General features: G+C 44.0%; 1 protein-coding gene across 28 annotated transcripts in view; it reads left to right on the top strand.

Moving 5' to 3' along the window:
* The window catches only part of DLG1 (discs large MAGUK scaffold protein 1), a 465,475-nt gene that overhangs the window by 436,464 nt on the left and 14,144 nt on the right, over window positions 1-14,867 (top strand). For all 28 annotated transcript variants that reach the window (XM_043492521.1, XM_043492523.1, XM_043492520.1 and 25 more), the window contains 4 exons: window positions 3,026-3,076; window positions 6,283-6,384; window positions 6,664-6,836; window positions 8,510-8,619. In XM_043492521.1, the coding sequence (XP_043348456.1) occupies window positions 3,026-3,076; window positions 6,283-6,384; window positions 6,664-6,836; window positions 8,510-8,619 (436 nt within the window). The remainder of the gene's footprint in view (window positions 1-3,025; window positions 3,077-6,282; window positions 6,385-6,663; window positions 6,837-8,509; window positions 8,620-14,867) is intronic.

Genomic DNA, 14,867 nt, shown 5'->3' with positions numbered 1-14,867 from the left:
AACACCAAGGCTTTTTATAACCAGAACAGAGAGGTAGAGAGTCAAGCTATATCTGCCCTGAGGCTCTCTAAATGGATTTCAGCCTGCATTACCCTTTGCTATCAACTCTCATTCTCCCCCTCCCTCCCATAGAGGGAGTGAGAGCCTGAGTGCCACCGCAGGGAGTGGAGGGGGGGTGAAGCCCTCCCCCCACACACAGTCCTGACACATTTGGTAGAATAGTGTCCCCAGACTGGTAGTGCTGCTGCTGTGGCCTCAGAGGCAGGGCAGTGCTGAGCAGGTAAGTCTCCCTTACCCTCCTTTTCCCCGGCAGCAGCAGAGGAGCTCGGGCTGCTACTGCTAATGGTCAGCAGGGGTGATGCTGCCTTTCTAGATTTCCCTGCATGCTGTCCGTAGAGAAGAGGTAATGCGAAGACTTGAAGCGGGCTCTGGAGGTGCTGGTTCTGGGAAAGGGGTACTGTGATGATAGCCTGGGGAACAGTGCTGCCACTGCCAGGGCTTTTTTTACTGCCTGGCCTGTGTAGGTGCCACCCAGGACTTTGCTGCCATCTCCTAGTAATGCCTGAGGCAGCGTGGGGCAGGGCTGGGCTGGCTTAGTCCCAGGCATTTGGCTGGAGTGAAGGGACAGGCTGGCCACCAGAGGATGCTACCATGGGGTGCGGGGATGGCACAGAAAACCACCAATCCTATTACATCTGTTAAGGCCCGTCCCTTACCCCTCTTGGCTCACCCAACTCCATCCATCCTCTATACCCACGCCCCAACCTCAGGGTGTCTACCCCAACATTATCCCTTTGCTGGGATCTCCCTCCCTCTGCCAAGTTTCTTCATCCTACTCCACACCCCCAGCCCCTAAACTCCCCCTCCTGCCTGCATGGCCTCCATACCACGTGTGGATTCTAGTCACCCCACCCCACAGAACAAGACACTCCAATCTGCTCCAGAATTGCTGTTTTAGTTAGCATGCAAAGCTGATGCTATTTGGTAAAATTTTGGGAAACATGAGGTAAATTTTTGATACTTCACCGCCATCTGCTTGAGATCCCAAGTGATGCCCTAGTGACAGCCCATTCCACCAGAGTACAAGCAACCTCCGATGAAGTGAGCTGTAGCTCACGAAAGCTTATGCTCTAATAAATTTGTTAGTCTCTAAGGTGCCACGGGTACTCCTTTTCTTTTTGCGAATACAGACTAACACGGCTGCTACTCTGAAACCTGTCATACAGCATCTTTGTGAGACATACCTTTAGTAGAAAAATATAGGGCAGCTACTTGGAGCTCCTTACAGGCTTTTACAATACACTGCTTTGGTCCAGTCTTCTACTACAGATACAGCTGTGAGGACAGCAATCTTGCAGAAAGCCATAACATCTGCATCCCATTATTTCCTCCTTGAATACTGCCTACTAATCTCCCATGTGTGGAATACACATAGAGGACATCACATGAAGAAGAAATGGAGGTTGGTTACTTATAACTGGAATGGTGGTTCTTCAAAAAGTGTGGTCCTCTACCTGCCATCTGTCCCCTCTGCTGTGGATCATGTCTAGATTTGCAATAAGAAAAGGAACTGGACAGATGTCAGTCTGTGCTGCCCTTTATGCCCTCGGTTCAGAGCACAAGACAATCTATGGCACACGTGTGGACCAGCGGACCCTATTTGCTAGAATTTCCAGACTCAGGTGCCTGGTGCCCATACATACCCACATGTGGAATACAGATGGGACCACACATCTTGAAAAACCTCCAGTGGGAGGTAAGTAATGTCCATTTCCTCTGAGATTACAAACTTTGTTTTTTTAAAAAAAGCATGCTCTTTGCTTTGAAATAAAAGAGGGTAGGGGGATATGTATAGCAATATATGAATTTAGAAAGACCTTCAGATGTCATCCATTGATATACAATTGCATTGTAGCAGCATCGGGATCACTTATTACAAATGAATGTGTATGATGAACTTCCGTGAATTCTCCAAAAATTAGCCAAGCCAATTAGTTGTATTAGTTGAACATTCAAAAGGATATCTTGCTTAAAGATTAAGGCTTAAAAATTAATGTGTAATCTGAATTTCTAGCTTTTGAATTTTTAATTTTATAGTCTGTCAATTAGTTGACTTGATTAATAGATTTTAATACAATTTTATTGTGAGAGATTTCCATCATGTTGAACACTAAACTTTTTAATAGTGCAGTGATGGCAGCTGAAGTATATTTCAGATGCTTGCATTTGACATTTAAAAAGCTTGCAGCTATTGAAGGTCAGTATTAAGTTATGTTTTTATCTCATTCACTGCTGATGTGCTTTTTGGAGCTGAGAATAGTTTCAGAATTTACATCTTTCCTAGTTCAAATTTAAAATTTCTTTGCACAAATAAAATGTGTTGATAAGTATTATTTTGCATATACAGTATAAAATGCCTTTTTTAAATTAAGAACTGTACTATATAAAGATATTTTGGCTAAATATCAATTTATGAAAAAGCTTATGCAACAGCTTAAGACATTTGTATACAAGTTTTGGGCATTTTTTGTTTAAATATAAAAGAAGAAAATCTACAGTCTAAATGCTAGCCCTTCTAGTGTAGAAAGGACCTCAATGCAAGTGCTTCTGCATCTAGCAGTGAATGACAGCATGCATGCATTGTGTTCAGTAAAACATTTGCAAGAGCATTTAATAGCACCTAAAACTTCTCTTATCTCATGCTTCATGTAAATTTACAGCATTTCCCATAAAAATCTTCATGCTGTAAATAAGGGTTATTCACACTTTGTGTATTTAATAAAACGGGTATGTCCATTTTATTATGAAATTTTTGTTTGGCTTATCTTTGTGATTTTTCTGATGTATCACTCTGTAGGAAACTTCCTTCATCAGTATTATCATGACATATATTTTGTTGAGGATTTTCTGATCTAATTTTCTTTCATTAAAGGACTAAAGTTTTTTACATGTATGCCAAATTTTTTAAAACAAAAGCTACTTACCACTTCATCAAATTTCCTTATGTATGTGTTTAAATTTTTAGGTGGACAAGAAGAATACGTCTTGTCTTACGAACCAGTCAGCCAACAGGAAGGTTTGTAGAACCTATTAAATTTAAAAAAATATATATTTATTGAGATATCAGAATGTTCCAAGTGCTCCTAGAGCAGGAGTGGGCAGACTATGGCCCGTGGGCCGGATCTGGCCCCTCCGGGCTTTGGATCCAGGCCACACGATTGCCACCCCATGGCGCCGGGAGCCCAGCACTGCTCCCAGAAGCGGCCGGCACCACCCCCCACAGCTCCCATTGGCCAGGAACGGGGAACCACAGCCAATGGGAGCTTCGGGGGAGGCACTCACAGGCAAGGGCAGCGTGCGGACCCCTCTGCCCCCACTCCACCAGGCGCCACAGGGACGTGGTGCTGGTCACTTCTGGGAGCAGTGCGGGGCTAGGGCAGGCAGCCTGCCCTAGCACCAGTGCACGCCGCTGCCACCCCAAAAATGTGGCAAAAATGTGTAATGGGGGGGTGTCAAAATGTTGTAAAACTTAATAGGATAACCCTTAATTTTGAATTGGCCAAAATTCCTGCTCAGCTTTTTAACATTTTTATTTCTAGATGCAACCACCATTTCATTCTTTGCAGAGTTAGAAAGGGGTCAGAACAAAGGCAAATAGCTATAGATTTTTGGACTGATTTTCTGAGGTACTGAGTGTTGAGTTGTTAGGGATCTACACCAGATATTTGTAATTTGAAAGCAAAAAGGCTGTCTGTTCAGAGTACTCTGCATGTGCAGTATATAATTAAAATAGCATTTGTGAAGTACATCAGAAATAAAGTGTCCACTTTGAAGTTATAGCAAGATAAAGCTTTTGTACTTTTAAGAATTATTCTGATCCTCAGAGATCTTCAGGGGGAATCTTCAGAGTACCTAAGATTTCTCGGCATCAGCGTCATGCTCAGTGTCACAGTTTCAAGATAACTGCACCTGAATTCCCCCTCCATGGTCCCTCAATGGCACCCACTTAAGGTTTCTGACTCCCAGCCATTACCTCTCTTGTGTGGAGACCCATGTCTCTCTCCCTTCTAACTGGGGGTTTTAAGGCTGCACAACTCCCTGCCTTACACTGCAATATCCCCAGCAAGCCAGTTCGCCTCTAGGCCAGGACCTATGCTTTGCTTTCTCTCTCCGAGGGCTATGAGGGCATTGCCAGCAGTTACAAGTTATTACACAGCTCTTTCTAAGCAAGAACCTTTATTCTTAGGGTAAAATCATTAAAGAGAATTTTTTTAAAAAAAAAGTTCTGATACACATGCTAAAAGCTTATGAGAGGTTACCCATCTCTCTTAAAGGGCCCTAATAGGCCAAAGTCTTTCCAAGGAGGAGTTGAGGGCCCTTGGATAAGAGGGTCCTGTCCATTTGCTGGATCAGAAAGAAGGCACTGAGTCAGTTTAAATCTGGCTTTAAATCAAAAGCCCTTTCTTTTTCTGTTGGTGTCTGCAAAATCCAGTTTGAACCAGTATATGCAAGCCTCCCCAGGGAATGGTACCTCTCTGGAGGTATTTAAGACCTAAGTGATTCACCTTAATCATCCCACACTGGTCATAGTTCCTGGTAAAGATCTGGCAACTCTCCCCGCCACCGCAGAGTTGCATACATAAACCGTTCATACACGTAATACAATTTGGTCCCCAAAGATATTTGCAATATCTATCAGACTCAGCATCTTGTAGGTCCCATTGTTCTCAGAATAGCAAGTCTGAAAATCTAGCAACTATATTTAGATTCATAAATGTAGCTGTTGGATGATGAGCTCTTTTGAAAATCTTGCCCTTTAGCACGTAAATAAGTGATAAATTTTTCCAAGCTGTGGAGCACTCAGCAGCTCACATTGACTTCAGTATAGATTTACTCCTGAGGGCATTCTGTGCCAAAAAATTAAAAATTCTGTGCATAATATTTTAAAATTCTGCTAGTTTTATTTGTTAATAAAAAACAAATAATAAAAATAATCCTGCAGCCCCCCGATCACCAGGACATGGACTCAGCGGTGAGGCTTCACCCAACCCTGACATAGCACAAGGCCTGGGCTTGCCCCAGACACACCCTCAGGCCTTGCCCCTCTGTGCCAGGCACACCAGGTGTGGAGCAGGCAGGCTTAGTGTTGGGGGATTCAGGTGTGAGGTGAGAGGCTTCTGTGTGGGACAATCTGGGTGCAGGCAGCTGAGTGCAGGATCTAGGTGTGGGGAGATCTGGATGCACAGAGGCTCATTGGGGGGTTCCAGGTGCCGAGGCAATGGGACTCTGCAGGGGCTTCCAAGTGAAGGTGATTGGGGCTCAGCGGGGGGGTCTGGGTATGGGGGTCTCAGCGGGGGTCTGGGTGCTGGGGAAGTTGGGTTTGGTGGGGGTCTGGGTGCAGCTAGCGGGGTTCTGCATGTGGGGGCTCAGGGTGATGCAGGGGATGTGGCTCATCAGCGTGGGGGTTTGATTGCACAGAGCTCTGTGGGGGTAGTTTGGGTGCAGGGTTGGGTGGTAGGGGATCTGGATGCAGGGGTTGAGATTCAGTAGGGTGAAGTTTAGGTATGGAGGGCTAGGGGGTTCTGGATGTACCGGGTGAGGCTTGGCAAGAGTGTCTGGATATGGGAGGTCCAGATGAACGGGGGTTAGGTGGATGGGGGAGCAACTCCCTGTACAGTGACCCCTCCCCCCACTGCTGAGAAGAGATGGGGGCAGGAAGCAGGGGAAGATGCTGAGCTTCCTGCAGCTGGGGCAGGTTTCTGGAGGTGGATCTGACACAGCACAAGCAACTTCTTGCAGGGGAAGAGGTAGTCCCATCCTCTCCTGCCTCCAGCCCATCTGGGACGAGTAGTTGATCCCGGCTCAGGGTAGGAGCCACTGGCTGGGGTGTCCCCAGCCCTGCGGTGATTTATCTCTCTGCCAGCTGCCTGAAACGATGTACCTGCGCTGCTCGGGCGTGGTTCATGACTGCTCTTGCAGTTTAACCTTTGCTACCCTGTCAGAAAGTCATTTTTTATGTGGGGAAGCAAAGAAATCTGCGGGAGATATGAATTCTGTGCACACAGTCGTACAGAATTCCCCCAGGAGTATAAATTGGCCTACAATCTTCAATAATTTCTTCCACCTGGAATAAATTTTGTCTGTTTTAACTGTGTCTTAATGGTATAATATAATATAACTAATCTATAATCACAATTATAATAAAGCTTGTTTTGGTGAAATTTTAAAGTGTTTTAATGATCAGACTATAATGAAGAAACATTATCAATCTATCTTTGACAGTCAATTACACTCGGCCAGTGATTGTTTTGGGACCCATGAAAGACAGAATAAATGATGATTTAATCTCAGAATTTCCAGACAAATTTGGATCATGCGTTCCACGTAAGTCCCAGGAAATACCATAGCAAATTTAATCAAATAAGCTCTGTCATAGTCCTACTGTGACTCTGTGTGTTGAGCTCAATAATTTTTATATTGTGACATGTCTTTACCTCCTAGAATTATTTAAGTGTAAAATTTGTATCCATTTCTCATTTAACAATTTTACAGTATAAATGGAAGACATTCTCTGGAAATATTTGCCAAGTATTGTAGAAAACATTTAATTTGTGGTGAAAGTTGTAGCTTTCTGCTTAGAGAGCTCTTTACTTATCTTTAAAGATACTACCAGACCAAAACGAGATTATGAGGTGGATGGACGGGATTACCACTTTGTCACCTCTCGAGAGCAAATGGAGAAGGATATTCAGGATCACAAATTCATTGAGGCTGGCCAGTACAACAATCACCTTTATGGAACAAGTGTCCAGTCAGTGCGGGAAGTAGCAGAAAAGGTAAATCTAGTGCTAGTGTGACTTCCATTTTTTGAATTTATATTTTTAAGTTTCACAGCTACATGGGTAGGTCCTCATTTATATACCATGCTCCTCTGAACATGCATAATAAATTGCATAAATACATAGAATTATAAACAGAGAATAGGAATACTATAATTTTTTTATATATATATAAAATATATAACCACAACCAATTCTATCCATTATTTTAATAGGATTATGTACCACATGACATTCTGATTAAAAACTAAGCACTATACAATTTCAATAAAGTACATGGTAACTGGATTAAGAACTAGCTGATAGATATCAAAAAATAGTAGTCAGAGGGCAGCTATCATCGAATGGGGGTGTTCCTAGTGGAGTTCCATGGAGATTGGTGATAGGTCTGACATTCAATATTTTTCACTGCAAATAAATATAAAATCAGTGCACATAAAATTTGCAGATGATACCGAGACTGATGGAATGGTAAATAATGATGAAGACAGGGCAGTAATATACAGAACTGTCTGAAGTGCTTGATAACCTGCGTCCATGCAAACAAAATGTGTTTTAATAAAGCCAAATGCATGAAAACGATTTAGGGATCATAGTAAACAAATACTCAACATAAGCTTCCAATACGATGCTGTAGCAAAACGAGCTAATCCAATCTTTGGCTATATAAACACGGGAGCATTGTGAGCAAAAGTAGGGAAGTGATTTCACCTCTGTATACAGAATAGGAGAGATCAGTACTGGAATACTACATACAGTTCTGGTGTCCACATCCTAAAAAGGATGCTGAAAAATTGGAGAGTGTATGGAAAGAAAATACAAAAATTATTCAGAAGCTGCAAAAAAAAGCCTTCTTGTGTGAGATTTAAAGGACTACATTTGTTTAGCTACTGCAAAAGAAAATTGAGCGGTAACTTGATTAGTGTATTATCACCTTTATGGGGAAAAAATACCAGGTACTAAAGGGCTATTTAATCTAGTGGAGAAAGGCGCAAGAAGAATTAATGACTGGAAATTGAAGACAAATTCAGATTAGAAATAAGGCACAAATTTTAACAGTGAAGGTGATTATATTGGGACAAACTTCCCTGAAATAGAGAGAGAAAGGTGGGTGACACGTATGGAGTTTGTGGGACGAATGGAGGAATACAAGGAGCACCTGGTATGTGCTATTCACTAAGCCTAGTATGCTTAGAAGGAACAAAATATGCAACTCTAGTATATTTAAAACTGAGAGAAGAAAATCCCCAACCAATATTAAAAGGCATGGTAATTTCTTGAAATACTGACACTGCGTTACATATGTGACAGATATGTGAAAAATAGGGCATTGTACAGCTAGGCCAGTGTCACTTCCAGTTATAAAGCAAAGTATTATCAATCCATATTTAATTAGAATTAGTTAAGGCCAACACAACTAAAGGCTGGAATTTTGACTGGAATAATGCCTTATCCTTAGATATAATTTTTAATCAGTGGGTACTACTGAAATAAATTTGACAGCAACTGGAAACTGTTAGGATGAAATCTTGATTCCATTGACATCAATGGCAAAACTCCCACTGATTTCATTGGGGCCAGGCTTTGACTTCTAAATTGCATGTAATATGCACATGTGTAACTCGAGGACTTTACTCTTTTCCCTCTTCCCTCCCCCCCTTCTGCTTTAGGGGAAACACTGCATTCTTGATGTCTCTGGCAATGCGATCAAGAGGTTGCAGATTGCCCAGCTGTACCCAATCTCCATTTTTATTAAACCCAAATCAGTGGAAAACATCATGTGAGTAAAAACAATGTACCTGAAGCTCAATTGTTTCGAAGATGGTGAAGGTTTTTTAAAACATAGCTATAAATCATTTGAAAGATAATATAAAACCCACTTTTTAAAAAATTGTTGTGTATGTAACTTTCTACACTGAATTCCCAAGGGGACAGTGGGAGAAGGCTGGATGGTTCTTCAATTCCTAGTTCCTGTATGTATCCACAGATGGGTACTCATGCTTGCCATACACCAGAGACTGGAAATTCTAACAAGCCGCATCCGTTGGCCCAAACATGCACAGTAGTTCTCCTTATGCTCCAGATTGTGGGCATAGCAGGCAGTGCAAGCTAAATCCTCCCCAGTTCCTTCTTACTGCTGCATGCCCTGAGTCAGAATCCTTGTGTCCACAAATTTCTCCAGTTTTCTCTTTATAGCCTATAAATAAATATAATAAATAGTTTTACTTAATAATGTATAGTTAGTATAATTATTTCCCCATACTGGGGAGTCCCTCCCCAGAGTCTGGGACTATGCCCAGCATCCTGGGTTACAGGAAGTGTCTCTCTTGCCCTTGCTCCTTCACTGTGAACAACGAACACCAAAGCTGCCTCTACCATTTGGGTATCTGCAAAATGCAGCATCTATCTTTCAGTTCCTCCGTGAACACGCAAAACTTGTGAGCTTCAACTGAAAAAACACCTTATGGAACAGGCTGAGACCACACTCTGATGCAAGGCAGGTGCTTGCACTCTACGTTGGCCTCAAGAGACAAACAGCGCCCCTCCAAGCACGAGCTTGGGAGCTGAGGCTACTGCTGCTAAACCCAAGGACTCCTCATGCAATGCTTCCAGTGAAAGTAGGCTGCATTCTCACAGTCACAAGGACAGATCCCCATCCAGATCTGTTCATAAAGGATGAGATCCCTCCCTGATCAGGTCGGGTAAGCCTTGACATGTAGATCCTAAGGGCTCAGGAACACTGAAACCCCCAGTCAGGAGGGTAAAGTGCACAAGAAAAGGGTCCATCAGTGGCTCCGACTCCTAAGCACAAGGACTGACATCTGCTGGCTCCATCTAAGTGTGCAGGACCTGACTCTGGCACTACTGGCCCATCTCTCAAAGGGCCACCCAACTGCAATCTTTTGGGACACATCGGAACTGTCAGTCCCGTTCATCAGAACACCCCAAACACCAGAATGGATGGACACTTACACTTCCCTGGAGGATATCTTTCTCCCTCTCCCCCAGTCACCCTCTCTTCTCCAGCCTGATCCTTCCAGGGACATTGCCACACTGGAAGATGAGACTACTTCAATGAGACAGGAACCATCTTTTCTTCTTTGAGTAGTGTATCTAGGGGTGTTCCACTCTAGTCCCTTCATGTGCACATGCACTTCTCGAGCCCTTGATTGGAGATTCTGTTAGCAGAATCATTTTGGCCCACATATGTCCTATACCTCCTTGTGCCGCACACCACTGAAGAACCCAGACTCGCAGACTTTATAGGCCTGCACAGGTGAACTGTCCTTAGATCCTTCTCAACCCCTCAGCCTGAGATGGAACCCTACTGTGTCAGCCAAGGCATGCTCAAGGCAAACTTCTTGCTTATAGTTTAGTACTAGTGTGTATGAGATAGTTGTGAGCTAGCTAATTAGTAGATAAGTATTGAGAGGATTAACATTGTTGCTCTTCACACCCCACTCATGGGGATCTATCCTGTTGGTGAAGCTTGTCTTAAAGTCTGGGAGTCTAGAGTAATTGTTAAAATCATATTTTGCTAACAAGGCCTGATAGTGACACAGAACTGCAGGGTTCCAGAGGAAAAACAACAAAACAAAACACCCCTTTCTTCCCAAAAGGTCCGACCTCTTTGAACCCTTGTCAGGTGGAGTGGTCTTCTGATGTTGTGACCTTTTTCTCCGTCACTGCTTGTACCACCAGAGAGTTGAGTGCTGGAGGGAGAAAAGAAATTAGGCTCCCATGGTGGGGATGAAATATTGTCTCTCAACCTTTTGTGTATGGCAGTGCAAGAGGCTGGGGTATACCAGACTACTCTAGCTGGCTCCAAGATGGACTCATTAACTGAAAGTGCCACCTTGCTAGGACCTGTAGGCTGCAGAATATCCAGGAATCAGTGTTGTGGGTCCTGGACCTTCGCTAATGAGATCTCAAGGTTATTGGCTATCTTCTGCAGTAGTTCCTAGTACTGTCTCTGATTGCCTGGTGGAGATGGTGAGGATAGAGTGACTGCTTCATCCAGAGATGAGGATGAGATTCCTGTTAGTACCATCAGTACCTGAGGATGCAGATCAACATCCTCCTCCTTGTATTTTGATGGATCCAGTGGATGCTGAGTAGGCAATGTGTGGTGTGACTCAAAAATGGAGTTGTGGCATCTGCAATAGGAGTCCCATAAGCCCCAGCAGGGCCAAAAGGAGGGGCCAACTGGCTGATGGGAGCCCATGGCATTGAGTACAAGTGGTCCCCTGAAGGTAGCGAAGAGGTCCCACCTCTGGAAATCACTAATTTTGGAATATACCATGGAGAAACTGAGACTCCAGTTCCCATTCACTGTCCTGGGAGAAATGCCTGCTTATAATGTAGGCTGTGGTGTGGTGTTCTGAACACTAGTGAGATAGATGGCTGAAATTTGGATCTGTTGGGCTATACTCTATGGCTTCTGTGCACAGGGAGGGGGATTGTGCTCCTCCTTTTTTGTTGATCTAGAAAATGCAGGCCACATTGTCTATCATGATCCTGATTGATTTTCCCCTGATGAGGGGAAGAAAATGAAGGCAAGCATTCCAGACTTCCCTGAGTTCCAACAGGTTCATGTGGAGAGTGGTTTCCTGAGGTGACCATCTATCCTGAGCCATGAGGGTATCGAGGTAAGCTCCCCAATCCAATAGGGGTGCATATGTTGTCACAGTTGTTGCTAGAGTTGGGTAAATGAAAGGAATGCCTGCACCAATGTTGAGTTGATTTTTCCACCAGTCAAGGGAGTTCTTTATGTGAAGGGGAACTGTGAGTGTATGGCTATATGGATATAAGCATCTTGTAGGTGGAGGGCCAAAAACCAATCTCCTGCCTCTACTGAAAGGATTATAGTTACCAGAGTCACCATCCTGACCTTTTGAGACTTTACGAATTTATTTAGTAGCCCTAGATCCAAAATGTGTCTGAACCTTCCATCCTTCTTTGGCACAAGGAAATACCTCAAATAGAACCCCTTTCCTTTGTGAGGAGCTGGGACTGGCTCTATCACTCCTAATCAAAAGAACGAGTCTATTTCTTGTCTCAGTAAAAGCTCATGAGAGGGCTCCCTGGAGAGGGTCAGGGAAAGGAGGGAGAGACCTAAAGTGAATGTTGTAGCCTGATGATAAGACCTCTGTGATCCACTGGTATGTAGTGATCTGCCTCCAAGCATCTTGGAAATGGGAAAGGCCATCTCCAAAAGAGTGGAACCCAATTTCAATGCTTCATCAAGAAAGGCAAGATAGTTTCAGAAACATCCTTACAAGCTTAGCCACTGGCATAGCTATCAGGTGTGAGTCTTTCACTCTTTGGGGTTCCCCAGAGAGGTCAAGATCATCATACAAGACGTACCTTTTGACAAGTCAAATTTGTTTATCAGAAAACGCATGAGGCCCTACACTTATTGAAAGAGTCTAGATTGAGCCTCCATTCCCTGGGAATTTATACTCCAGTCCCGAAGAGAGAAAACGAACTACAGGTGTACAGTCAAGGCCGCCGCCTCCTCAAACATTCTACCACCAGCGTCCAGTTAAACCTCCACATAAAAGACACAGGGTTCAGAGGCCAAAGGCTGCTTCTGATGACAAGTGCTCAGTTATTGAAGCCACCCACTTCTACCCTCCTTGTCTTTGGTGGCTGTCTCTCACTTTTTGCCCATAATTGGGACTCTATCACGACACACAATTGTGTTTTAGAAATCGACCATCGAGGTTACACCATCCAATTTCTCTCCTTCCCTCCCCACAAACCCCATTCCTGACTCCGCTTTAGGGACCATTTTCATGAATTGATTCTTCAGCAGGAGGCAGACTCTCTCCTCTGAAGAGGGAGGATATCAAGTGCCACCTCAATATCAAGGGAGAGGCTTCTATTTCTCTTATATGTTAGCCCCAAAGAAGATAATTGGAAGATACCAATTTTGGACCTTTAAATCTCAACATCTTTATTGAGGAAGTTACTGGAGCAACTCACCTGGTTCAGATGGGGGGGGGGGGGGAAACGCCATTTGTAATAAGACCAAAGAAAGAAGAGTGTGTCAATCAACAAGGTGGAAGTACAGAAGACCAAGGTGCAGTTCAGTGCCAAAGGAGACCTAACCAAGCATCAAATGGAATCTAAAGGCAATAATCCAGGATCAAGCTCCCTACCACCCTTTCCCAAAGGCAAAGTGGTACACTTCATGCTTGGTGTTGAATCAGCTTGATCCCTCTGTATGCTTGGTAGACCTGGGAAGTAAAGGGCAGAGTTGGGTTCAAATAACCCAACTCAAAGCTCACTTAAGTAAGTAAGGAAAGTAGTGAGAAATGATTTCTTCCCTTTTTGACTTACAAATTTGCAGCCATGAAGTGATGGAGGCTTACAACATTGTGTGCCCTAATTTGAAGAGTGTGGAGTTGGTCCCAAGGATTAGAAATACTCCAGTTGGTAATGCATCAGTCCTAAGACCATCACAGAAGTACAACTGGCTCCAATTGCACCATAAAAACAAACAAAAAGAGAGTCTACAAACCACCATCTGGAACTAAACAAAACCAATCTATCTTTCTGAAAAAAGTGTTGTCTTTGGACACTGGGTTAGTATCTGAGGCTGTTGAAGAAGTACAAGGGGTGCATTTGAATGGTATCTGTGGGCCCAAATGGACAACTGGGGAAGGTACTGTATGGTATGAGAGTTTATGGGTCTAATATGTTCCAAATAGACACTTTTAAAAGGTGCTGATTGTTGTGGCATATAAACAAGTCTGGGTTTTTTCTAAGGCAAAACAATTGCACTTTAGCAGGCTCAGAATAATTAACAAACATGTATGTAAATAAAATCCAGCTGTTTTAATGGCAGGTAACAAATGATAGAAGCATAGGACTGGAAGGGACCTTGAGAGGTCATCTAGTCCAGTCCCCTGCACTCATGGCAGGACTAAGTATTATCGAGACCATCCCTGACGTTTGTGTAACCCGCTCTTAAAAATCTCCAATGATGGAGATTCCACAACTTCCCTAGGCAATTTATTCCGTGCTTAACCACCCTGACAGTCAGGAAATTTTTCCTGATGTCCAACCTAAACCTCCATTGCTGCAATTTAAGCCCATTGAATCTTGTCCTAACCTCAGCGGTTAAGAAGAACAATTTTTTACACCCTGCCCCAGCCCAAAGTAAGCACCTCCAAACTCGTAATTTTAAGGTCAGACGGGACCATCATGATCATGTAGTCTGATCTCCTGCACATTGCAGGCCACAGAACCGCTCCCACCCATACCTGAAAAGACCCATGACCTCTGGCTGAGTTACTGAAGTCTTCAAATCATGGTTTAAAGACTTCAAGTTACAGAGAATTCACCATTTACACTAGTTTAAACCTGCAAGTGACCTGTGCTCCATGCTACAGAGAAAGGTAAAAAAAATCCAGGATCTCTGCCAATCTGACCCAGGGAAAAATTCCTCTTGATTCCAAACAGGTGATCAACCATAAAATGTTGTTTAAAAAGTGCTCCACAAAAAGTATAAAGCCAGAAGGGACAACCATACTGGGAGGCACAGGAGTTTGGGTCTCTGTTGCAGAGCCAGTACCTCCCACCCCTGTCACATGAAACGGGGATGAGGTTGTGGTAGCCCCTTGGTTAAATCAATATGACTCGACTCAACTTCAGGGCTGCGTGGTCAAATTGCTGGCACCACTAGAGCTCCCCTCATCTGCGAGGGAGTGTGGCCTAATGGCTGGAGTCAGTAGGGTGCCCCAGGGTCAGCAGGGGAGAGCGGCCAACTGGCCAGAGTCAATAGGGCTCCCCTTGACGGCAGAGAAGCAAAGCCTAATGGCCAAAATTGATAGGACTCCCCTTGGTGGCAGGGAAGCAAGGCCCAATGGCCAAAGTCCATAGCAGCAGGGATTGATGGGACACCCCCCCAAAAGGGAGGGGCAGCCAGTTTGGGGGACCCAAGCCCTCCCTGCTCCGCCAGGTTCCAGCCCAGGGCCCTGGTAGTGGTGATGCAGTTCTCCACTAACTCGGCATGGAATC

This window comes from Dermochelys coriacea, chromosome 9 (assembly GCF_009764565.3).
Source record: "Dermochelys coriacea isolate rDerCor1 chromosome 9, rDerCor1.pri.v4, whole genome shotgun sequence".
Taxonomy (NCBI): Eukaryota; Metazoa; Chordata; order Testudines; family Dermochelyidae; genus Dermochelys; species Dermochelys coriacea.
This window is presented reverse-complemented; position numbering and strand designations above follow the sequence as displayed.